At 34.6% G+C, this 25230-nt stretch overlaps 1 protein-coding gene across 1 annotated transcript in view; it reads right to left on the bottom strand.

Annotated features, from left to right (window-relative positions):
- PLCXD2 (phosphatidylinositol specific phospholipase C X domain containing 2) overlaps nucleotides 1–25230 on the bottom strand; it is an 82400-nt gene that overhangs the window by 18492 nt on the left and 38678 nt on the right. Inside the window, exon 2 of the mRNA XM_051985266.1 lies at nucleotides 4158–4618. Coding sequence (XP_051841226.1) covers nucleotides 4158–4618 — 461 coding nt within the window. The remainder of the gene's footprint in view (nucleotides 1–4157; nucleotides 4619–25230) is intronic.

Below are 25230 nucleotides of genomic sequence, written 5' to 3'. Positions count from 1 at the left end.
ACTGGGTGAATCAGGGACAATCTGAATGAAGCCACTAGGTGGCAGAGTAGATAGCATACAATATTTGGAATTAGAGACAAATTTGAATTATCCCTCAGACATTTAATAGCTTATGTTTCTGAGGAAATCATTTAAGTTTTTTTTTTGTATTATTTTTCTCATCTTTATTTTATAGTTTTTATTTATTTTTAATCATATTGCTTTATGAATTATGTTGGGAGAGAAAAATCAGAACAGAAGGGAATAACTGGAAGAGAAAAAATAAAAAGAAAAGAGAAGTGAACATAGCATGTGTTGTTTTACATTCAATCTCCTGAGCTTTTTTTTTTTCTGGATGCAGATACTATTTTCTATTCAAAGTCTATTTGGATTGCCTTGGATCACTGAAACACTGAGAAGAACTAAGTCTTTCATAGTCGATCATTGCACATTCTTGCTGTTATTGTGTACAATATATTCCTGATTCTGCTTGTTTTACTTAGCATCGGTTCATGTAACTCTTTCCAAGCCTTTCTAAAATCAGCTTGTTCACCACTTTTCATAGACAATAATATTCCATTACCTTCATATACCACAACTTATTCAGCCACTCCACAACTGATGGGCATTCACTCATTTTCCAATTCTTTGCCATTACAAAAAGAGGTGCTACAAACATTTTTGCACATGTGGGTCCTTTTCCTTCCTTATGATTTCCTTGGGATTCAGACCAACAAATGGCACTGCTGGTCAAAGGGTATGCACAGTTTGATAGTCCTTTGGGCATAATTCCATATTGCTCTCCAGAATGATTGGATCAGTTCATGACTTTACCAACAATATATTAGTATTACAGGTTTCCCATATAACCTCCAACATTTGTCATTACCTTTTCCTGTCATCTTAGCCAATCTGTGAGGTGTGAGATGGTACCTCATAGTTATTTTAATTTGCATTTCTCTAATCAATAGTGATTTAGAGCATTAGTTTCCTTATCATTAAAATGCAGCTCATACTAACTTTTACATGTTGTTGTGGAGGTCAAATGAGATAATATATATAAAGAGCATTGAAAACATTAAGAATTCTATATAAATATTGGGGCAGCTAGGAGGTACAGTGGATACAGCACCGGACCTGGAGTCAAGATGATCTGAGTTCAAATATGACTCAGACACTTACTAGCTGTATGTCCCTGGGCAAGTCTCTTAATCCTGTTTGTTTTCATTTCCTCATTCCTTGGCAGTACCTCTGCCAAGAAAACCCCAAGTTACACGAGAGTCAGAAACAACTAAAGTGATTCAACAACTACAACAACAACATAGATGTAAGTTACCTTATGTCCTTATGGTTTTGGGCTTCTGCAGAATGGGATTTTCTTCTTTGTTCTTTCTCCCCATCCCCATTGCAACATTGCCTACATTTTGATCCCTGCTAAGGAGTGTAAAATACTTTTAAAAACCCATTAATGAACAGATGATGAATTCAGTACTTATCAGTTATTAGTGCAATTGACAGCACCCTAGTAAAGATTATTTGACTTCTAGATGATGTTGAGATTGAGGCATAAAGTGGCTCTTGAGTTTGTATAGATAGTGGTAAGCAGACATTAGGAGAACCATCAGTTACACAAGTTGAGAGGCAGATGGAATATTAATGGACAAAGGTGAGAGGACATCAACAATGATGAACTGTAGCTATTGTTATGGCTGGATATGCTACTCAAATTTATTTGGAATTACAAAGAGATCTACACCTATTCTATACTGGAACATGTTCACTTTGGTCTCTATCATACTTTATATTCCAAGGAGATCCCTAAAGCTACTCTAGAAATCATTTATGTCCAATATGTTAAACATATCTTTTGGGCAAATATGTCTTTGTTGTGGTTCTGTAACATGTGGTTCATGTCCAACTTTTTGTTTGAGGTTTTCTTAGTAAAGTTATTGGAATGGTTTGCCATTTTCTTCTTTGTTGTTGTTGTTGTTGTTGTTCTTTCTTCTTCTTCTCCTTCTCCTTCTCCTTCTCCTTCTCCTTCTCCTTCTCCTCCTCCTCCTCCTCTCCTCCTCCTCCTCCTCCTCCTCCTCCTCCTCTTCCTCCTCCTCCTCCTCCTCCTCCTCCTCCTCCTCCTCTCCTCCTCCTCCTCCTCCTCCTTCTTCTTCTTCTTCTTCTTCTTCTTCTTCTTCTTCTCTTCTTCTTCTTCTTCTTCTTCTTCTTCTTCTCTTCTTCTTCTTCTTCTTCTTCTTCTTCTTCTTCTTCTTCTTCTTCTTCTTCTTCTTCTTCTTCTTCTTCTACTTCTTCTTCTTCCCATGAGGCAACTTGGGTTAAGTGACTTGCCCAGGGTCACACAGCCAGGAAGTGTTAAGTGTCTGAGGTTAAATTTGAAATCAGGTCCTCCTGACTTCAGGGCTGATGCTCTATCTATTATACCACCTAGTTGCCATGCCATTTCCTTCTTCAGCTCATTTACAGAAGAGGAAACTGAGGCAAATAGGGTTAAAGAGTTTAAGGTCATAAAACTATTAAGTGTTTGAGGCTGGATTTGAACTCAGTTTTACTAATTCCAGGTCAGTGCAACATCCACTGTGCCATCTAGCTGTCCTAAATACACTGGCCTATAGTTTTTTTTTTTTAATTACAAATAATGCCATTATGAAAATCTCTAAGCAGATAGCTGTCTTTTTTGGTCCTTGATTACACTATTAGAATATGCTCCCAATAATAGAATTATTAGTTCAAAGTGTATGATCATTTTTGCAACTTCTATTATGTTTTGCTAGACTGCTTGCCAAAGAAATATTATTTGTGATGTCTTCAGCAATGAATGAGTGCGTGTTACAACTCTGCCAGTACTGAGTTTCATTATCTTTAATATTTTTTCAATAATTTGATTGGTAGAAAGAAAATTTCAAAGTTATTTTAATTTGCATCTTTTTTGGTCCTATGTCTATTGTGTAATTCTTTCAAATAATTATTTATAATTTATAATTTCTTTTTTCATATTCTTTGACCATTTACTTTGATGTTTATACTAAACCATCTGTGCCAAAAGGAATAATACTTCTCTATTTTAAAAGGAAGAGGAAAAACAAGAAAATTAAACATTAAACTCTCTGAATATCACTATTTTCAATGTTATTATACCATTCTATTAATGTTCTTATGTAAATCTCTGTCCATCCTAGGTTGTATGTCACTTAAATCCTATATCTTAAACATGTTAAAACCTATCAGCAAAGACAGGGGTTTTGAATTGGAATATGAAATAGGGAAGTTATGTAGCTCAGTGATTGAGTACTAGAGTCTGGACTCAGGAAAACTTGAATTAAAATCTAGCTTCAGATATTTACTAGTTGTGTAACTTTTGGCCAGTGAGTCATTTTACCTCTGTTTACCTCAGTTTTCTGGCTGTAAAATTAGGATAAAAATAGCATCTACCTTGAAGGGTTGTTTTGAAAATCAAATGAAATAACATTTGTAAAAATGTTTAGCACAATGCCTGGCACATAGTAAATGCTATATACTTATTCCTTTCTCTCATTCTTCTCATGAGGTGGCCTTCAGGAACTAGAACAGTCTTAAAAATTGGTTAACTGGTGCAATATTTGGAAATGGATGAAATAATGTGTAAAAATACTTTATTATTTCTCATTTGTTAATATTGTTTTAACCTAGCTTTATGTCACTAAAATATATCCAACCCAAAAGCTTACTGTAGAGATCAGACTGACCTCAGAAAGATTCTAAAGAAACTGGATGGCTATAAGGAATTCTGGAAATTTGTCCCGTGGTTATTTGGGATCTGCTCAGGTTTTGTTTGGGGTCTGCCCAAAGCCATATTTTGGGTTCCCTAAATTATATCAACAAACCTATTACTGTACCCCCTCCAACTGCCTTTCTCAGGTTTCTACCTACAGCCTTCATGAGGTCAATTACGTAAATGTCCTTATGTCCTTGTCTGACCCCTAAATAATATAATCTCACAAAGATTCAGCAGGGAGCTAACTCTGCTTCTGCACCTCTCCTCTCCCAGATGATAAATAAATTTCTTTCTTAGTTATTTCAGATTTTGGGGTTAATTCTTATGACCAGCAATAGGAATGGCTGATTTTCACTGAAGGACTGGTCCAAGATAACTATACCACTCTAAATACCATTCAGTGTTTTTTACCCACCTGGCATTTTTTCTCCCACAGTGTACTCAGGGTCACATTCTCCACTCTCTCAGATGGGAAGAGCTTGGTTCCAAATGCCTCTTGGATCCGTTGAATCAGGTATTCATGGTGAGCGTCATCCATGGCATAGAAGTGGTTGAAGTCCAGGAAGACAACCTCTTTGGGATGCTGTGTGAGGAAGGAGTCGATTTCCATCAGCCCATCCCAGACTTTGATGCCAAAAAGACCGTGAATGAAGTAAATCTCCCGGTCAGCATCTCCCGGCTTGGATGACACACGCAGGTCAAAGTAGCGAATCCCTGCCTCTAGCTGCTCCCTGAACGTCAGGTTCTGTGTCACAGACCATTTCTTCATCAGCTTTTTTACAAAGGAGATCCTGGCAAGTCTTTTGATAGCTGGAGTTTGGTCTGGTCCCACGGGAGACTTTTCATCTACCCAGTAGCTGAAAGAATCATGTGACCCTAAAGGAAGAAAAAATAAAATAGGTGATAAATGTTGGAAGCAGCAAACATATACTTCTTGTAGTCAATGATTTTTTCCCATTAGAGGGATAAAGGGCAATGACATAATCTAGAATACTAATTTTATCTCAGGGACAGCTAGGTGGTGCAGTTGATAGACTGCTTAACCTGAAGTCAAGCAGACTAATTTTGGGGGGGTTTAAATCTTTCATGAGATACTTATTAACTGTGTTATCTTGGGCAAGTCACTTAACCCTGTTTGCCTCAGTTTCCTCATCTGTAAAATGAGCTGGAAAAAGAAATGGCAAACCACTCTAGTGTCTTTGCCAAGAAAATCACAAAGGAGATCACTAAGAGTTGGGCATGACTGAACAACAACATGCAATATTTTCTTATTCTCTCACCAATTTCTAATTATAGGATTGAGAGCTGAAAAGAACTTGAGAGATCAATCAATTAAACACTATCACTTTACAGATGAAAAAACTAAGATCCAGAGAGATAAAAGTTCATGTTCACAAAGTCACACAGGCAATACATAGAGGATCTGAGATGAGAATCAAAGACTTCTGACTCCAAATATGGTAGTCTTTCTATAATAAATTAATACACGAGTAAGTGCTTATGATGTGTCAAACACTGTGCTAATAGTGGGGGAAAGGAATAAAATAATCATTTATGTGATGCCTACTATGTTCTGGGCATTGTACTAAGCATTTTTACAAATATTGTTTCACTTGATCATCACAGCTACCCTACCAGGAAGATGTCATTCTCACCCTCGTTTTATAGTTGAAGAAACTAAGGCAAACAGAGATTAAGTGGCTTGTCCAGTGTCACACTCAGGAAGCATCTAAGGTCATATTTGAACTCAGGTCTTCCTTATTCTAGGTCCAGCATTCTATTTACTGAACCACCAACTGCCACTGAGATTAGAAAAAGTAGGATAGTTTCTGCTCTCAAGGACCTCCCTCCTCTGTATTGGAGGAATAAAGCTTCTTATGGAGAACAAGTATTTCAATAGCTCTGAGATCTTGTATGGATTCTGTTGCAAATGCCAGAATTCCAATATTTTGTTAATAAAGGTTACATTACTTTGAACATTCTGGGCGGATTGGAAGGGAGTCTGTAGTGATAAGGTAACTTTGCCTTAAGGCAGTCAGAGCTATTATTCTGATAAAGTAACCTGGCATAATACTGGACTTGAAATAAGAAGTTATAGAACTTTTTACCCTTTTATCATCTCTTAAAATTTTTTTTTTCAAGACACAGGCCTCTAGAAAAGAGATGAAAAGGATGTATTGGTAAACATAGGTGACATAAAAACAAATTATTAACAAATATATATTACATATACATGTAAATATACTTAATTAAAATAACTTATTGATGAAAAAGAAGAAGATATTTTAATTCCTTCTTGTTTTTACCAGTGAACTCACTGGAGAGTTATTCAATTCAATAAGGATATCTACCATTTACAAGAAACTATGTTAAGTTGTTAGACTACAAAGATAATAATATCAATGTTCATTTCTCACAAGAAATTTATAATTTGGATAGAGGAAATATAGCCTGTACACATATGAGTACAATATAAGTTAGAGTATAATGAATAAAAAGGAGAGATCCTAGTAGGTGCTATAAGAAAATGTGGTGGGGAGAGGGAAATAAGAAAATATTGTGACAGAGTTCAGTTTTAGGTAAAATAGAATATTTCATGGAAGAAATATTACTTATACTGGGCCTTGAAAAAAAAAGAATTTCAATGTGAAAAGATATGAAAAAAATATGTTCTTAGATTAGGGGACAAGAGAGTATAAGGCAAATCTAGTTATACACTTTGACTTGAATGGAGAAAAAAGGGTAGTATGAGATAATATTGTGCGTATGGAAGATAAATTGTGGAGGGGCTTAAATGTCAGGGTAATAAGTTTATATTTTATTCTTAATGTAATAGGAAGCCATTGGCAGAGGAATGAAATTGTTAAACTTGTGAGTTGGAAAAAATGTTTTAACAATTTTGGGATGGATGAGCCAGAGAAAGAAAATTCTAGAAGTAGAAATACCTTTTTAAAAGCTAATTCAATGATTCAGGTGAAAGATGACAAAAAGCTGACTGAGAATGATGGTAGTTTGAGTGGAGTATTATGGGGATAGAACTCTTAGGACTTTGACCACTGACTAGGAATGACAGCTATCTGACACTTATCAGGCTAGGTTGTTTTTTTTCTTTAAAGGTTTAGAAACCATTGGTCTGGGGCCTCAAATTTCAAACCACTGCTATATCTTTCTGATATCTTTAATGAATTTTCTTTATTAGGTAAACTTTTTTGTTAATTGCAAGATGATTTGTGAGTGTATTATTTCATTCCTCTTCTGTACCAGAACAACCAGATCGGTCTGTGTCATTCCTACTATACCACAATAGAAAAGGAAGACTTGAAGATTACTTTGAATTTTCAAACAACTTAATTAATGGGATGGAGGTGTCATCAAATGAAAAAGGGAAATTGAGGGGAGACAGGTTTTGGACAGAAAATCATGAATTAACTTTGAGCCTATGGCAATGTCTAATAGCAGAAGGCAGCAAGGAATGTAGGAAAAGGATTCAGAGAAGAGTTTCAATTTTGAGATATGGTTTTGAGATCCATCTGCATAAAGTTATGAAAATTATGCAAGCAAATGAATCATAAAGAGAGTGTAGGGAAGAGACACAAGAACAGGACTGAAGACAATATGTTGGGTGACCCCAGCCCTTCAGAAGCAGGAGGAAGATGATGAATCAGAAAAATAACAGATATGGAACAGTCAAGGAGAAAAAAAAAGAAAAGCAATATCTTAGAAACTAAGGGAAGAGAGCATTAAGAAGAAAAATAATCAATAACTATGTCAAATATTGAATAGAGAGGTTAAGAACTATGAAGAGTGAGAGAAAAGTATTGGATTTGTTAATTAAGAGACATCTGGTGACCTTGGAGAGAGCAGTTTGATGAAAGTGGCAGGTATAGAATGCAGACAGACTATAGACATTTGAAGAGTGAGTAGTTAATGAGGCAGTCAATGAAGGTAGCAAGTATAAATTATTCTTTCTTTAAGTTTGATAGTGAAAGGAAGAAGAAATATAGGACAATAGCTAGATGAGGATGTTTGGGTCAAAGGAAGGTGATAGTATTTTTTGCTTGTTTGTTTTGTTTTTAGGCTGAGGAGTACTACTAAATATATTAGAGACAGAAGAAAGAGTAAACAATCAAGAAGATATTGAAGAAATAACAAGATCTCAAAAAAATCTAGTAACTAGTCATTTTTAAGTGCCTACTATGTGCTGGGCATTATTCTAAGCACTGGTGATACAAAGAAAGACCAAAAGAATCTAATAGCTGCTGCTCTTAAGGAACTCATTTTAATGTGGAAGACCATACAAACTATGTACAAATAAGATATATACATGATACACTGAAGATAATATTAGAAATAAGGCACTAAAATTAAAAGGGATTAGGAAAAGACTTTTTTTTTTTTAACAGAAAGAAGATTTTCAGTTGGGACCTGAAGGAAGCTAGGAGATGAAATCAGGGGTGAGAGGATAGCAGATAGGAGGAACAGCCTCTGAAAATGAGCCAAATGGGAAAATGGAGCATCATGCAAGCAACCACAGAGGTCAATCTCTCTGAATCAGACAGTATTTTGAGAGGATTAAAGCATGAAAAAGATTGGAAAAATAAGAAAGAGGTTATAAAGTTCTTTAAAAGCCAAAGAGAGGATTTTATATTTGATTTTGGAGATAATAGGGAGCCCCTGGAGAAAGAAAATAATGGAATCAAGGATAAAAGGAGAAGGGTAAGCACTGGCAAGAAGGCTGCCTCCTTTGCAATTGGAAAGGGCAGGAGGACATCGAAAGGTATAGAAGAGAGAGAGAAAGAAATAAAAGAATTGTGAACACAATCTCAATGTCCCTAGTAAAGATTTTCCCTATCAGAGTAGAATTGGGGGAACTGAAAGAGAAGGTCATAGTAATCAATCTGTGAGAATAAATCAGAAATAAACAAAAGAATTGTTATTAAGGGTTCACCTAAGGTGGGATAACTTAGTCTGGATAAGTGAATTTTTCCAAAAATGCTTTGAAACTCAGAAGTAGAAATAGAAATGAGTAAGGTGGGTCAATCCAGGCTTAAAGACTACAGGGTGTGAACAATAAAAAAATGGTGAAGTCAAGTGGTTTAGGGGCAGATAATGTTTCCTTATTAGCAGGCTATATTCAGTAGTTGTGAAGGGAAGGAAAGAAAGGTAAAGCAGAGGGGATATATTTTATTTTCTTTTATTTTGGGGGGGATAGATTTTAAAAACAGCTTCAGGTCATTATGAAAGTAAAGAACAAATTGGAGAGAAGAGAGAAAGCAGGACAAATGGAAGGATAGGCTACAATCAAAGAGGATTTAAAGGGGGAAAAATTTGGGGTAACATTGAGGTTTAAAATGGCTAAAGCAAAGTGAAATTAGAGGCTATGGGAATTAGAGATTGTTAAACTGAAAGTTCAAGATACTAGAAGGGACCACAGTATTTAGGACATGAATATTAAAGATACCATGGGTGACCAATGATAAGGTTAGAGAAATATCATTTAGATAAACAGCTAAAAGGTATAGCCAATAAGGAAGGTGAAGCTGTAACATCAACAAAGATTTAGAGAAGATGATAAAAATCAGATAGTAAGAACTTTGAAAGGAGAGAAATATTTATTGACTATAGGTATAGAATCGGAATGTCAAAGATCTGAAAGTTGTTAAGGATCATGCCTAGGTGAAGGGGCAGGTCAATTCTCCTATAGCCTCCATAGCTGTGAATTATAACACTTGAAGGAGTTGCAAAGCAGCCTTTACTAATGAAGATGTTCCTTGTGGATTAGGAATGAAATAAATTGGAGGCAAGAGGGAAGAGGAGAGAGGTCAGAGAATGCAACTGCCTCTCAATCTTTTTGTATTATTATCACTCACATGAAGAGAACCATTTAACAAGTCTGAGTTAAATGGCCAGCAGCCACTGGCAGGTGGCTCCCGTATTACAACAGAAAGTGGTAGCCAATCAATGAACAATAAATATTTATTATTAAGCACTTACTATGTATTAGACATTGAATATTTTAAAAATAATAATAAAACATGATTTCCTTCTTGTAAGGAACATTTTAGCAAGAAACTTCCTTTGCTAAAGCAGTTCAGTATTTTCTCTGTAATTTATAGTTTGAGAGTTGCCTGGCCCACTGAGAGGCTAAGTGATTTGTGCTGGATCCATGCAGCCATCATGAGCCAGAAGCAGAATTCAAACTCAGGTCTTCCTAATGGTAAGGTTATTTTTCTCTTTGTTCCCACAATGCAAAAGTGAAATGGTCACTGCCCTTTAGGGGCACAACTTGTGGGAGAAACAACATAGAAAACAAAGCCTGCTGACTGCTCTTTTTGAGAGTACAGATATGGAACCATGAAAAGAAACAATAGCTGGCATTGGGCATTGGAATGAGGATGGAGTGTTTTCACCAAAACATTGGGTATTTTTGGTAATGGGATAAAGGGAAATTTGGTAATGACAGAGGAATTTTTCCTTAAGATACAATGGAGAGGAGAGAAGCAGAGTCAGATTAAGGAAGGGTAATATTGTACTCCATTGGGATGACTTCATAGAACTCTTTCATAGAAAGAGGTAAATTTTATACCATATTCTTTATAACAGAGACTAGGGAAACAGGGGGCTGGGATTTACTATCCTCGCAGGGAAAGGGGATAGAAGAAATAGGAAGAAGATGGAGAAACAAATCACACTAAAAATTCTAATTAAAAAATTGATGTGAAATATCCATCACAGATCCCAAGTGAATGATAATTTTAATTGAAAAAGGGAAAGCGGGAAGGGTCAAAATACAATTATGACAGGGATGGGGATAGGGGAGGCCACAATCTTAGGCAGATTTGATTGCCACAAAGAAGAGCTAGAGGTTAACAAGATGATGGAAAATCCTCACCCAGATACATTATTAATACATTAAAGCTTCTATGAACAACCAGGTCTCATTTCTTCTTTATAGATTTCATTAATAGTGCAGCCATATAGTACTGGAAGTAATACTCTATTCAATTCAATTCAACCAGCATTTATTATTGAAGGCAGTTCTTCCCTGGGCATTAGGCAACACACATTGTCCCAGCACAGTGTGCAGAGGAAATCTCCTCTGGTATTTTCTCTTGGAGCTGCGCCCATACCCCTCCCCAGAGAGAGAACTGTTGATGACCTTCAACACTTTTTCTAAGTGTCTGTCTGAGTCATGCACTAAAATATGACACAATGAGACTCTCGGGACCTGTTCTGAATGTTCAGGGACAGCACGTGATACTCTGTGTAAAATGAACAGGATACAGGAGATGATAGGTGATGAGTATAATCATTCACAGAGAGGGGAGGGAAGGAGAACTGCTTGTCTCAAACCTGTCCACCTCTAGACCAAGGAAGTAATCTTCAGAGGTGGGCCTAAAGGAGCCCAACCCCTAACTTGTGCGTTGGACAATCCAGCCACATATTTTCAAATATTAAACAGGTTCTAAGTGGCTATGCTTTTTAAGTGTCTAGTATTTTAAATCAATAATTATTGATTGATCTGCCTGAAGCTTGTCCTTCGTCTAAAAGAGAAAATGTCTAAATTACCCTTTGTTTAGCATCTTTAACTGTTTTTCCCAGGGTAAATTGAGGCATAAAATTAATTCTCTATAGTGTTAGAAAATTGCAAGACATGAAATGCACACAAATATGAGCAGAAGAAAAGCTTAAGAATTTATACTCAATATCCAGTGAGTTATTAGTATTAATATCAAGAATTCCCACATTTCCCCAAGGTTTTCTCCTTTTTAAAGATATTTTATGAGGATATTTAATTTCTCTAATCCAGCACCATGAAAGCAATATTCTTTCCTAAATGTAAAAGGAATAAACCTTCCCTTCTAGCCTCAGCCTATATTTTCTACTCACATGCACTAATGCACTATTTTACTCCAGGAAGGAACCATTTCTTTTTGGTTGGTGGCCTACTTGTTTCCAGCTACAGTACAAATGCAAAGTATCTGACAATTGTGTGATGAAATCAGTCTTTGTTGTTGTTCAGTTATTTTTTAGTCTTGTTCCTACTGTTCCTGATCCCATTTGGAGTTTTCTTGACAAAGATACTGAAATGTCTGCTATTTCCTGCACCAAACTATTTTACAAATGAGGAATGTAGCAAATAGGGTTAAGTGACTTGCTCAGTTCACACAGCTAGTAAGTTTCTGAGGCCAGATTTGACCTCAGGAAGATGAGAATTCTTCACTCTAGGCCCCTTACTCTATCCATTGTGCTACCTAGGTGCCCAATCAGCCTTACTCTGCTCCAAAACTATCACACCACCATTTTGTTTTCAAGACACTTCCTAGTGCCACTACCTAATCTCTCCAGAACTTTTTTTTTTCAAACACCCTATTTTTGCATTTAAGACCTTGAGTCTTTACTTCTATCTTAAATATTTACTCCACCATAATTCAAGTTCAGTCATCTCTTTCTGATACCAAAAAAAGTACATATTGTGAAGGAAATGGTGTGATAATAACTGACATTTATATAGTTCTTTTTAGGATTTGTAAAGCATAACAACATGCATAATTTTATTTAATTTTTATAAGTCTGTAAAATAAGTGTCACAGGTATTATATATTCACATGTTATGGATAGGTAAACTGAGTCTCAGAGTGACTAAGTGATTGTACAGCATCACAGCTCTAGTAGGTGTCAAAGAGAGATTTTGAACCCTGGTCTTTTCTGATGTCAAGTATGATGACACTCGACTCACTACTATACTATATTACCTCCAAATAAATTATAATGAGAACTACAGGGAAGGAAGGTAAGAATATATGAATTATAGTCCCAGTTTAGCCACTTACTGGATATATGAACTTTTAAAGGAAAAGTCAAGCTATCTTTTTGTGTCTTAATTATCTCAACTGAAAAATGATAGGAATCTTCCCCATCAAGGACTCTATGATTCCATAAAATGACAAAACAAACGATATAGGAGTATGGATTACCGTACAAAGCTCTATTTGTCAAATTCAACTTGACATATATTAACACAGTACAAAGTACACAGTACAATTCAGTTTTACTTCCAAACTATTTTCTTGTATTTATCTTTAGTTGAAACTCTCCTGGTCAGCAATTTAGCAATCACCTATTAAGCATTTGCCATGGGTAAGAAAGTTAGTTACTTTCTGTCTTGGTTTGATAAGGTATTAACTAATTCAGGTTGGATTGTATTTCAGGGATACATTAATGTTCCAATTACTAGGGGGCTGACTGATCTCTGATCCTCACAAATCTCCTTTAATTAATCTTTCTTTTGGGGGCACACCATCCTGAGCAGATCACATGTGCTTCTCTGCCTTTTCAAGCCTTGCCTATGATTTGCCTTTGGTTGTTTTATACTGTTTTCAGGGTCCATTGTAGCTTTCTTACCTGAATAAGCATTGGCTATCTCAAATTACATGCCCTGCAGGCATCTCATACTTAACATGTCTAAAATAGAACTCATCATCTTTATCCCCAAATCATCTTCTCTTCTGAACTTTCCTATTACCATCCATGGTACCACGGCTCAAAACCTAGTCTTCATCTTTGACTTCTTGCTCTTATTTATCCCACATTTCCAATTTGTTGATAACTTATCATTTCTATCTTTACAACATGTCTCATATAAGTTCCCTTCTCTCCACTCATACAATACCACTCTGATGTAGGCTCTTGTCACCTCATATCCGGTTGGTTTTTCTTTTAGGTTTTCCTGTCTCAAGTCTCTATTACTTTCTTCTTCTTCTTTTTTTTTTATTGAAATTGTTTTTTGTTTTTTTTTTTTTTGTTTTTTTTTAATTCTTTATAACTGGATTTTCAGGGGCAACTAAGTAGCACAGTGGATAGGATACTGGGCATGAAATCAAAAAGACTTATTCATGAGTTCAAATCTGGCCTCAGATACTTACTAGTTTTGTGACCCTAAGCAAATTACTTTACCCTCAGTTTTCCTCAGTTCCTTATCTTTAAAATGAGCTGGAGAAGAAAATGGCAAAACATTCCAATATTTCTGCTAAGTAAAACCCAAATGGAACAATAAAGAGTCAGATACAATTGAAAAATGACTAAGCAACAACAAGAGAGTTTCCATATCTGAAAGATGAAAGTAGACATTTAAATTATAGTAGGTCCTCTCCTCTTCTCTTTCTATCCTATTTCCCTTGATGATCTCATCAGCTCTATCTCTATGCAAGTAATTCTCAAATCTCCTTTCCCAATCTCTATGCTGAATTCTAAAATTTCTCATCTCCAACTGCCTTTCAGACATCTGGAACTGGATAAACATTTGACATCTTAAACTTAATATATCCAAAACAAAATTAATTATCTTTCCCCTAAAAATTTTCCATCTCCTACCTTCTTTATTATTATAGAGGGCAGCCCTATCCTCCCAGTCCTTCGCTCAGAACCTAGAAGTCATCCTGTATCATTCCTCCACCTGTTGCCAAAGACTGCCAATTTCACCTTTGCAACATCTCCTGAACATGTTCCCTTTTCTCTTTTGATATTGCTTCTACTCTAGTGCAGGTCTTCTACAATCACCCGCCTGTCTCAAGTCTCTGCTTCAATCCATTCTCCGTTCAGCCACTAAGATCATTTTCTATGTCTCTATTACTTTCAATACAGCCTCCATTCAGCCACCTACTAAAATAATCTTCCTAAGTGTTGTTCAGCAAATGATTGCACCCTACTCCTTATTCTATCCCTAGTCTTTATCTCAAAAAGAGAAATTCCCAGATGATAACATCTTGGAATCATAAATGCTGGCAGGCAGAAACTTCCCACCCCACTGGCCTTAACCTTTTTCTGTTCCCTTTCTGACAAGTATTTACAAATTTATTCTGAATTTAAATTTTAAAGGGATGCATTTGCATATATATAGCAGCACACAAGAAGAAAATTCCATATGAAATTTTGCATGTTTACTTTCAGGGCTTTCATGTTTGTCTGAGCTTCCTTCTAGTTCTTTGCTGCTGTTTCCTGGATCAATCCCACTTCAATCATTTGAGAACCTACTTGGCTCACAATCTTCATCTTAACTCCTTCAAAAATTTAAAAATATCTTTCTCAGTGTCTCATTGTCCTTTGCTGAGAAGAACAGAGGTAGAACTGTTCTTTAAAAACATTATTTGTTTTTCTTTTACTTAGAGCTCAGCTTCCTTTCAGGGATTTTTCATTTGAATTATGGAAATTAATGTGTACATTCTTTTGAATTTGCTTATTTCACTCTAACAAGTTCATGAAATTCTTCCCATGGTTCTCTGAATTCATGGGAGGTAGATTCTCCTACATCATTGTATTTTCTTTCTTTCTTCCTTCATATTGCTCTCTGGGGGAAAAAAATATAGGAAATGTTTTGGATTGAACACTAAATTAGACTTTGTTATTCCCCATGCATAGAGACTTTTCAGGTCACCTTTATACAGAACCAGGCAACATCATGGAGAACTTAGTCCTACTTACAATTCTACAACCCAGCTCCTTGTCTTAGTTTGCCTTGTCTCAGCTTCCAAGTTTAAGAAATCTAAAACTACAAAGTTTTTTGAAGATCCCCATTTCTATTAATAATAATTTTCTTACCTTTCCCTAACCCCATCTCCCCTTTATAAGGATTATGAATCTAAAGGTTTTTTTTTTAATCTCCATACATAAATTTTTATATATGAGAAGCAAACTACATTTTGCTTATTTTTCTTCATCTTAAACACTAGCTTTATCTAAATTCTTTACTCTTTTAAGATATGTCCTTGTTTCCTTCCAGATCTTTATTTAGTTTGTCAGTACTATCTCAAATAAATCTTCAAAGTTATATTATTTTGGTTTTGATCTTCAAACCATCTGGCATTTGTCACAAGTCTGTTATATTTAAATAAAGTCCTTTTTACCATCCCCCCATTATGAATGAATGAAAAAGATTTTTCTTACAAGTCTTACATGCTAGGTATAATAATGCCTTAGGAATGTCTCTTATCCTTTGATTAAGTTATTCTGGCTTGAGGATAGGGAAGGCTAATTAAAAACCTTGTTTTCTTTTTATTATCCCTTTTACTAGGTCGATTAGATAAGGCCATTTTAGGTTGAGTAAGGCTTTTGGTATCTGGGTTGGGCCAGGCCTGAAATTCAGTAACAATACAGAATATTCAACAAACTTTTATTAAATAAGAATAAAGCAAGAAGAAAGAAAAGTTTGAGTAGAAAAAATTTAGCAAGAGTTCTGCTCACTGAAATGAATGAGACCATGTGTGATATGGTAAAGATCCTATCAAATAGCACTACTTTTGGCAAATATGTTTTAGCTTGTCAAGTTTTTTGCTTCCTCTCTCCTCCTACCCCCAAATGCTTTCAGGGAGACCTAGTCTTCCCCATGATAAGACTATGCATCTCCTTGAGAAAAATTCAACATCAGCAATATTTGTTGCCTCTTTCAAATATTAAATATGAAATTACAAGTATATTAAAAATACTTAGTTTGGTTGCTACTTTTCAGCATGAAAATAGATTTAATTTATTTTATTTTTGTTCAAAGTTTTCCTGACTTTCTTTTCACTAAGACAGGAGTGAAGCAAGGGAGAGCTGCAGTATTCTATAATCCTATATAAATCAAGCCAAAATGTATAGAAAGTATTAATAAAAGAAATGTCAAACCTCAATATAGAAATATGTTTTGCATGATTATATATGTATTATTGAAATAAAATTGCCTACTTTCTCAAGATGGGGCAGGAGCAAGATGAGAGACTTTAGAATTCAAAATTTTGAAAAAAAAAAGGTAGAGAAATAGTTTACATTTAACTGGGAAGTATTTAATGAAATAAAAAGATATTTTAAAAAATAAATACATTTCAAGACTTGAAGTGTTCCATGATCAAATTAATTTGGGAAGCAATATTATTGGCTTGAGGAAATAACCTGAACCATAATAACCCATAGGCTGGTGACAAGGAAGAATTTACATTTACCTATGGTATGAATGCCATTTTTTTTTTTTTTTTTTGCTTCTGTGTTTCTAAAAGGGAGATTGGAGTGAGGTGATCACAGCTACATTTAGTGAGTGAACTTCACACTTGTACAGAGTTTCCTAGTTAATGAATAAACCTATAAACAGTCAAAATCAATCAATCAGCACACATGTATCAGTTCCCCTACTCTGTAACAAAACTATGGTAGGTGCTCAAGATACACAATCAAAAGTGAAATAATCCCTGACCTGAGCAGAGCTTCCATTCTTTGTGCATGGATTCTCTCTAGCTTTCTACAGTGGTGGTTCGGTGGATAGAGTACCAGGTCTGGAGTCAGGAAGATTCATTTGCCCGATCAAATCTGGTATCAAACATTTCCTAGTTGTGTGACCCTGCGCAAGTCAACTAACCTTGTTTGTGTCAGTTCTCTCATATGTAAAATGAGCTGGAGAAGGAAATGGTCAACCACTCTAAGATCTCTGCTAAAAAAAACCTTAAATGAGATCAAAAAGAGCTGGACTTAACTGACTGAACAAAAACAACAATATACATGTAAGCAGGTACAAAATAAATACAAGGTAATTAGGGGAAATAGGCATTCACAAATACAAGTAATTAGGGGAAGTAGGAGATGGCATTAGAAATGAGCTTTGACGAAAACTAAGGATTTCTAAGTAGAAGTCATGAGGGAGGTAATTCCAGGCAAAGACTTGGAGGTTGGAAATTGAGTGTCACATATGACAATAGCAAGAAAGCCAGTTTTGCTAGATCATGGAATATATGAACAAGATGTGTAAATTTAAAAGGATACATTGTAATCAGGTTGTGAAGGGCTCTAAATGGCTCCATCATTTACAGGTAGTGTGAACTTTGATATGCCACTTTGGCTTGAAAATTTTTTGGAGTCAGACAAGATCTTAAAGATAATCTAGTTCAACTTCATCATCTTAAAAATAAAGACAGTGGGACTCAGATAATCAGTTTTCTATTCAATGTTAGATAACTAGGAAATGATAGAGTTAGAACCTCTGAGACTCTCAGTCTCAATTTCTTAATCTGTAAATAGGGAAAATAATATTTGTGTAAGTTATTTCATAGGATTATTGTGAGAATCCAATGAAATAACACACATAAGAGCATTTTATAACAAAATGTTATAGAAATATAAGCTATTCCATTTATTGAACTTGCTCTGCCTATTAACCGTTCATTTGATCACACAACCATTTAATCTTCAGGAAAATCTTCCTGTTCTATTCCCCAAATTCAATTCTGTCTCTTTGTTTTTATACAATGCTGTGGATCAATTCTGCCTGACTTCCCTGTTGTCCATCAACTAGCTTATTTTATATATTCAGTTCTTGACTAGTGGCTGCTATGCTAAGTCATCTTATTTTTTGTTTTTTTCCTTTGTTCCTTTATTTTTTTTGGAAATTAAAAATTATTTTACTTTTAATTTATGGAATAAAACACACATTTCCAAAACAAGCTTCTCAAAGCTATCATATAAATTTCTTTTTTTTTTTTTTAATTTTATATATGAAGTATATGGGACAAAACATTAAAAAGAGTGAAATCAGACTACTTGTTAACAAACTCTTGATTATAATAAGAATTAATGATCAAAAAGAGGAAAGATTTTAGACAATGATATTGAGGAAAAAAGAAACTGATATCAAGAGACCTTGTTAACAGAATGGATATATAGGGTGATGGAGAACAAAAAGATGAAGATGAAACCTAAGTTTGGGCAACTGGGGAAGATGATCTTGACTTTGACAATAATAGAGAAGTTAGGAAGAGGGAAAGATCTGGGGAGGGAGGAAATAATGAATTCAATTTTGAAAATGTTGAGTTTAAGATATCTATGGGACATCAGTTCAAAATACCCAATAAAAGTCAATAAAAAATGTTAAAGCTAAATAAGTAGATTTCAGAACTGTCATCATAATTGATCCAGCTCCATAGAAGCTGATCACCAAGTGAAATAGTATAGAAGGAGAAGAATAGTATAGACGAGGTCTAGGACAGAGCTCTGGTGGTTATCCATGGTAAGTAGCATGACCTGAATGAAGATCCAGCAAAGTATCAGATAGGTAAGAGGAGAATCAGGAGAAAGTAGTTATCCTGAATATCTAAGGAGAAGTAGCATCAAGAATGATGAGTGTTGAGAAAAAGCCATTAGCTTTAGCAATTAAGAGATCTTTGCTAACTCTGAATAATTTCAGTGGAATGATGGGCCTAGAAGGGATCTACTGTAGATTGTCCTCTTTAGAAATTTAACCATAAAAAAGAGGAGAGTTATGGGATGGTAGCTAGAAGGTATGAATGGCCTGGGTAGAGAGTACTTTGACAAAGATAAGGCAAACTTCATTAAGGGAGAGAAGTAAAGACAGAGATCCTAGCAGAAAGGGTTATGAGAATTGAAGAAGTGGAGAGAAGAAGCCTGGCAAATTGCTTCATTTTGGGGAAAAGGTTTGTGAATTCCAGGCTAGCTCCCTGGAGGCCTCAGGATCAGCCAGAGTCAGGATAAGTAAAAATCCTTGGTGTTTATGAGGAGAAGTGAAAGAAGCAGGCAAACTGCTATGAGGCTCGCCAAAGACGTATCCTAGTTTCTTGAGTCCAAAGTCACCAACTTCTCTCCTCCTTGCCCTGCTGCAAAAGTGACTCTGGCCTCTGTCCCTCTGCCCTTTAATCCTTGCCTACAATTATCCTAACACCAAACATTCAGCCAGCATCAACTGTGAGAAGAGCCATTTATCCAAACATATGCCAATAGAGTCATTGTCTCATATGACATAGGTAATTAGTCTTAAGTGCTCGGTTGCCTGGTTCAGGCATATCTTTTTCAAAGTTTCAGCCCTCTACAAGGTTAAAATATGAAAGTCATTAATTGAGAAAGTGGACAGAAAGGGAGCTATGAGAAACTTAAGGAGAAATAAAAAGGTTTTAAATAGCTGCTACTTTGAATGGGTTAGTCAGTCTATTCAGGAGGTATACAAGGATTGACTCATCAGAGAAAAAACTCAGTTGAAGTTATGTAATATGAATTTTAGTAGAACTAATAAGCATGGTATTATAACTGTTATAGAAGATCCCCATTCATAACTGTTGTGAGTGATATCCTGAGCAGAATTCAAATGAAAGATGAATTCTTTATGGAAGATGATATCTTCCAGGTCCTTCTGTTCATGGATGATATTTTGTTGATGGTATTGTCTCCAAAGTAACATAAAGTTTGCTCAACAAGATTCATAATCCTTCCAAAAACATTTGCTTAATACAAATTAAGCCAAATTAAATTAGAACCCTTACTATCTACAGAATATCATGTAATTAGCCAGGAAGACCATAGAAGTACATATTTTGGTATATGCTGTTGTACACAGGTACTATTGGAGATAATGAGCTGGGTCCAGAACTGAATAGGATTGTATTTTGTAAATCATGGGGCTCTTTCAATGATGCTCAACTTGCTTCCTCAAAGAAAAACTGTTTTTAAAAATAATTGTCTATTTAGTCAATAGATGCTAGATTCAGAAACACAAAATTATAGTGGATTACGAAAAACACCAAAATCTCTAAATTATCAAATTGCAAGTTATCCGTAGAGCAATGGGAAGATTTGTGGTAGGCATAAATAACTTATTGTATATTGCTAAGAATGAAATGCATGCAAGAAGTATTATGAAATATGTATTTCAGTAAATGTATGATTGAAAAAGGAGGTAGACAAGTAATAAAATAGATAACAAATAGACAATTATAAGTGCTATATAACTAATCTAGGATGTTAAAGTATCAGAGGAAAACCTCTAGCACATTGAAAAGATCCTCTATGGGAAATTTATGGAATGATATGGCCTAGAATGTTATAAAATGAGAAGTATGAGCGAGTTGTCATCTTCAAAGATGGAGGAAGTATACATTAATGGTATTAAAAATCCATTTAAAAACAAATATAGAGAGAGGGAAATTGAGGCACAAGGAGATTAAGTAGCATTCTACAATTACTAAATGGCAGAGCAGAAACTTAAACCCAGTTCTGCTAACTATAAGTCTAATGCTTTTCTTATTACACTTTTCCTGTTCATCAGGGACCACATTTACTATGTGACTTATGCAATATCAAGTTTCTCTGCCCTCCTCTCTTCTGGGTCAATTTTGAAAAATGGCAGTTAATCTAGTTTCCTTTTAAAATCTATCAGATTACTCCAAATACCTTACACTCCAACGAAGAAGCTTAAATATTCCAAAGGTTTTTCTGTGACCAACAGTCCTAAGGTCAGAAATGTGGAGCATTTTCAAGGACAAGACACTACCAAATAATGAAGTATAAAATTACTCAGTTAACTAAAATGTTATTAGTTTTTCTAAAGAAAAGAAAAAGAAAACACCAGCACACTTTCCACTGGAGAAATCTAGTTTAAGAAATGGCATCTTATACAAGGTGGCACAAAAGTCAGCACAGTCTTAAGGTTTTAAATAGCATGAAGATTCTTGAGACATATTTAGATCATATAAAACCAAAGACATTGTAAAAGAAAGTCAAAGAACTGAAATAATTGTGTCAGAAACACCAAATCCACAGAATGAATGAAAATGTGGAGAATAAAAAAAGAATTATTATTTGTCAAGATATTAGGGGGACAACCTATTTTCCAGAATTAAGCAAGTTATGGTCCAAGTTTGGAAAAACAAGAATTCTTTGAACTTATCTTCTGTATGATTTTGCCACATAATTCACATAATTATTGTATTGCTTTGATCAGCATCAGCTATGCTCTAAGTTTGCAAAAACACCTGCTTTATACATGTTCTGGTCATGAAACCTTGTGATGAATCAAATATACATTTTTGCTGTTACCCCTTATTGTCAGAGGTACATACAGCTCACTGTGAACAGCTCACTGTAAAGCCCTTAGTTTAAGTATTGAGATATCTCTGCACTGTCTTGGGTTCCTCCCAATAAAAGTGGGACTCCAGAACATGTGTCCTTGCTTGTAAGCTGTTTTCCTCATTTTGTAATTAAACTTCTGTTTGATTTCTGACTCCCCCTACTTAGTAAAATTAACTGACATATCAATAGATTCTGGCAATAATATCCAGTGTTTCACATCCATACTCCACCATTTTCACCACAAAAGAAAAGATATTCATTTACTTTTCTTCCATTAGGAACAAATTTATCTACCCTAATCCTTAAAAAGAAAAATTAAAACCAAGTTCATGAAGAATAGAAACTTAAACAGAAAGAAACTAAAGCACTGTGTAAATCTCAATCTGTATCTATATAATTTTGGACTACCATCCTTAATCTGAATATTTCCCATGCTTTCCTCTTTGCAGTTGCTTATGTGATTTCAAAGTTCAATTCAAAAACTATTTATTCATTATATCTCTTCTCTCCTTTATATCTGAACTCCTAGAGTTTTCTTTTCTAGCTGCCTCCATTTTCTCACCTTCCACTGACTTCTTAATCCTGCACAATCTGGTTCCTATATATTTCATTGAAACTGCTCTCTTACAGGTTACTGTTGATTTCTTCTGTCTAGTAAAATATAATGATCTTTTCTCAGTCCTAATCCTTCTTGACTTACATATAGCTTTTGACATGATTAACCATCTCTTCTTCCTAGACACTCCATCCTTCCTTCAGTTTCATAATACTTTTCTCTCTTGGTTATCCTACTCATATAATGATTCCTTTTCGGCTCTTTTGCTGAACTATCCTCTTCCTCTTTGCTATATCTCAGCATTCCCCATGCTGAGTCTAGATTCTCATCAGTTTATTTCTGTGTAAATGATTCTTAGGTCCTTTTATTCTTCCACAATTTCTCTCCTGAATGTTATTGACAATTACTCCTCAGTTCTCTTTGCTCTGCATTCTCTTCTCGCCTCCAATTATGGAGCTGCCTTCAAAATATAGGTCATATGGCCAATTCTTTAGCTGTCTCTGTGTCTTAAAATTCCTTTGTTTTTCTTTGTATTTTGTATTTGTTTGTTTTTCCTCAGGGTGTATCTACTTCATATCAGATAGTAGACTCCTTCAGGATAGAGATAGTTAATTTTTTATCTTTGTACTCTAGTGTTTTAAACACAATTGTGGATTAATAAATTTGTACTTAACTGAATTAATTTTTGCCTAGAAAAAAAATTCCCTCATCTTTCTTGTTCTATACTGGACAGATTTCATATTATAGTCCAGATCATCTTTAAAACTCTACTACTTCATGACGGCTCCTTTAAGATCCTTATTTTGGGATAATGGTCATGTGGGAATGCACACACTGAAAGGTGGCAAGAGAGCCTCTGCATTGGGTCAGAATGTAGGTAAAAATAAGCATTCTGATGCTTACTGCCTTGGTCACATATAACATATAAATTCTCTGGGTCTCATTTTCCTCATCTGTAAAATGAGAAAGATAGACTAGATGATCTGCTAAGTACCTTTCAACTCTGAATCCTATAATTTCTTACCACTGTGAATCATATATCAACTTATTTGGATTATACTTAGGCTCCTCTAATGTTCTATTTATATTAGCATCGTATGTTCCTATCTTATCTGAAAATGACCTTAGAAATCAGCTAATCCTATTTTAAAGATGAGGAAGCTGAAGCTCAGAGAGTTTAATGCCTTGCTTAGAGTCCAGGCAATAAGTAGCAAAAGTAGGATTTTAACCCCAATCATTGGACATCTACCATAGCATATTCTATTATATTATGCCCCCCACATCACTTCATCATTTACAAAGTTTTATATATATATATATATGATGTTTCATCCATGTTCATGGTAAGAATAAATGAAATAGATAATATTTCACTAATAGTCTCCTTAAAGACACAGGCAAAACAAAAGATTCTATACATCTATTCTGGAAAGTCTTTTTTTTTTTAACTTCTAAAAGACAGGCTCTTATCTTGTAATCTATATGTGTGTCTTTAATATATTAAATTTTGAAGGGATATGTTCTATTTATATATAATGATAAATGGCATCTTTTGGTCTTTGTTAGCCAACCTTACAAAAGAAAGAAGTTTTCTTTTGGTTTTAAAAAGAAAATTAATTTGTTATGAATGCCTCTGTTGACTGTGGTTAGACTTCCCTCATGTATTTTAAAATCATATAAAATAGCATATTTTATATTTTACCATATAATATATAGCATACATTTAATATCATATTGAACTTTTAAAGATACATGTTATATATTAAATATATGTGAATATGTATATATATATGTATATACATATATATATATATATATATATACATAGTCACATTTATGTATATTAAAAAAAATTCTTCAAGTGTTCCACATGAAGCCTCTGAAGAGATTGAAAAATAGGGCCATGTACTGATGATTCCCTGTTATTTAAGTACACAAGGATTTTAGACCTGGAAAATATAATTAGAGAGGATAATAATAATATCCCTAGTGCAAGAGGCTACAGTGATAATCTAGAGGTGAATGATTAAGAAGCAGAGCCATAGGCTTTAAAAGGGTAACCAGAGGTCTGCTATTTGTTGTTGATTAACAAGAAGCTTATATAAGCAGAAGAATTCTAACATTTTAGAAAGTCTGAATAACAAAATATTTTTATTTTATCAATAGGAAAGTTCAAATAGGAGAGAATAAATGAGTTGGTAACATTAGTGCTAATAGCTTATCATTTTTTAGTTCATATTTCATATTTTGTATGAAATTCATATTTCAAAATAAAATAAAACAAAATTCTCTATAAGATAAAAAGGGAAAATCAAATCTAAATTCATAAAAATAAAAATCTTTCTAAATATGTATTGAATTGAATTTCATTTCATTTGATCTATTGAATTTAAATCCATATAACTGATATAAATGTCTATCAGTCCTTGGAAGTGTGACATTTAAAAAGTTGAGGAGATATAATCATTTTACTAATCATGCTAGCATATAGTTAATAAAAGGAGTCAATGACACTCAAATGCCAAAGACTCCTCATGAAACCCACTCAACCTTACATGTTCTTGGAAGAGTGGGTGTTCCTAACAGAGGCAATCAACTCTGATTGGTTAACAAATGAGAGATGGGCCTGTTCTAATGAGGGTCTGGGGTTTCTGAGAGATCACTGTCTTGTTCAAAGAGACTTATCTTTGAACACTTTCCTTATTTAGACAACACGATATTTTTCCCACCTAAGTAAAGTCTCAAAGAAATTGAAGAAAAAGTCTCATCTCTTCAGCAGCAATGTCTTTCAGATGCTCGCTTGACATAGTAGAGAATCAGATTTCAGAAAGGGATAAATCCTGCCTCCCTAATATTAAGTTAGTTATTTAATAATCATTTTTCTTAAAAGACTTGGCTTATAGGATAAACACATTAAAACTAATAAAACACTAATACTATGTCAGCAATGCTTAATGCTCATAAATAAGCAGCCTTTGATTTGGAAAATCTAATGATAGCTATTGGCAGAACAAAAAAAAAATAGGAAAAAAAGTTGACCATTTTTTTTTATAAT

The sequence above is a fragment of the Antechinus flavipes genome, chromosome 3, assembly GCF_016432865.1.
Source record: "Antechinus flavipes isolate AdamAnt ecotype Samford, QLD, Australia chromosome 3, AdamAnt_v2, whole genome shotgun sequence".
NCBI classification, from domain to species: domain Eukaryota; kingdom Metazoa; phylum Chordata; class Mammalia; order Dasyuromorphia; family Dasyuridae; genus Antechinus; species Antechinus flavipes.
This window is presented reverse-complemented; position numbering and strand designations above follow the sequence as displayed.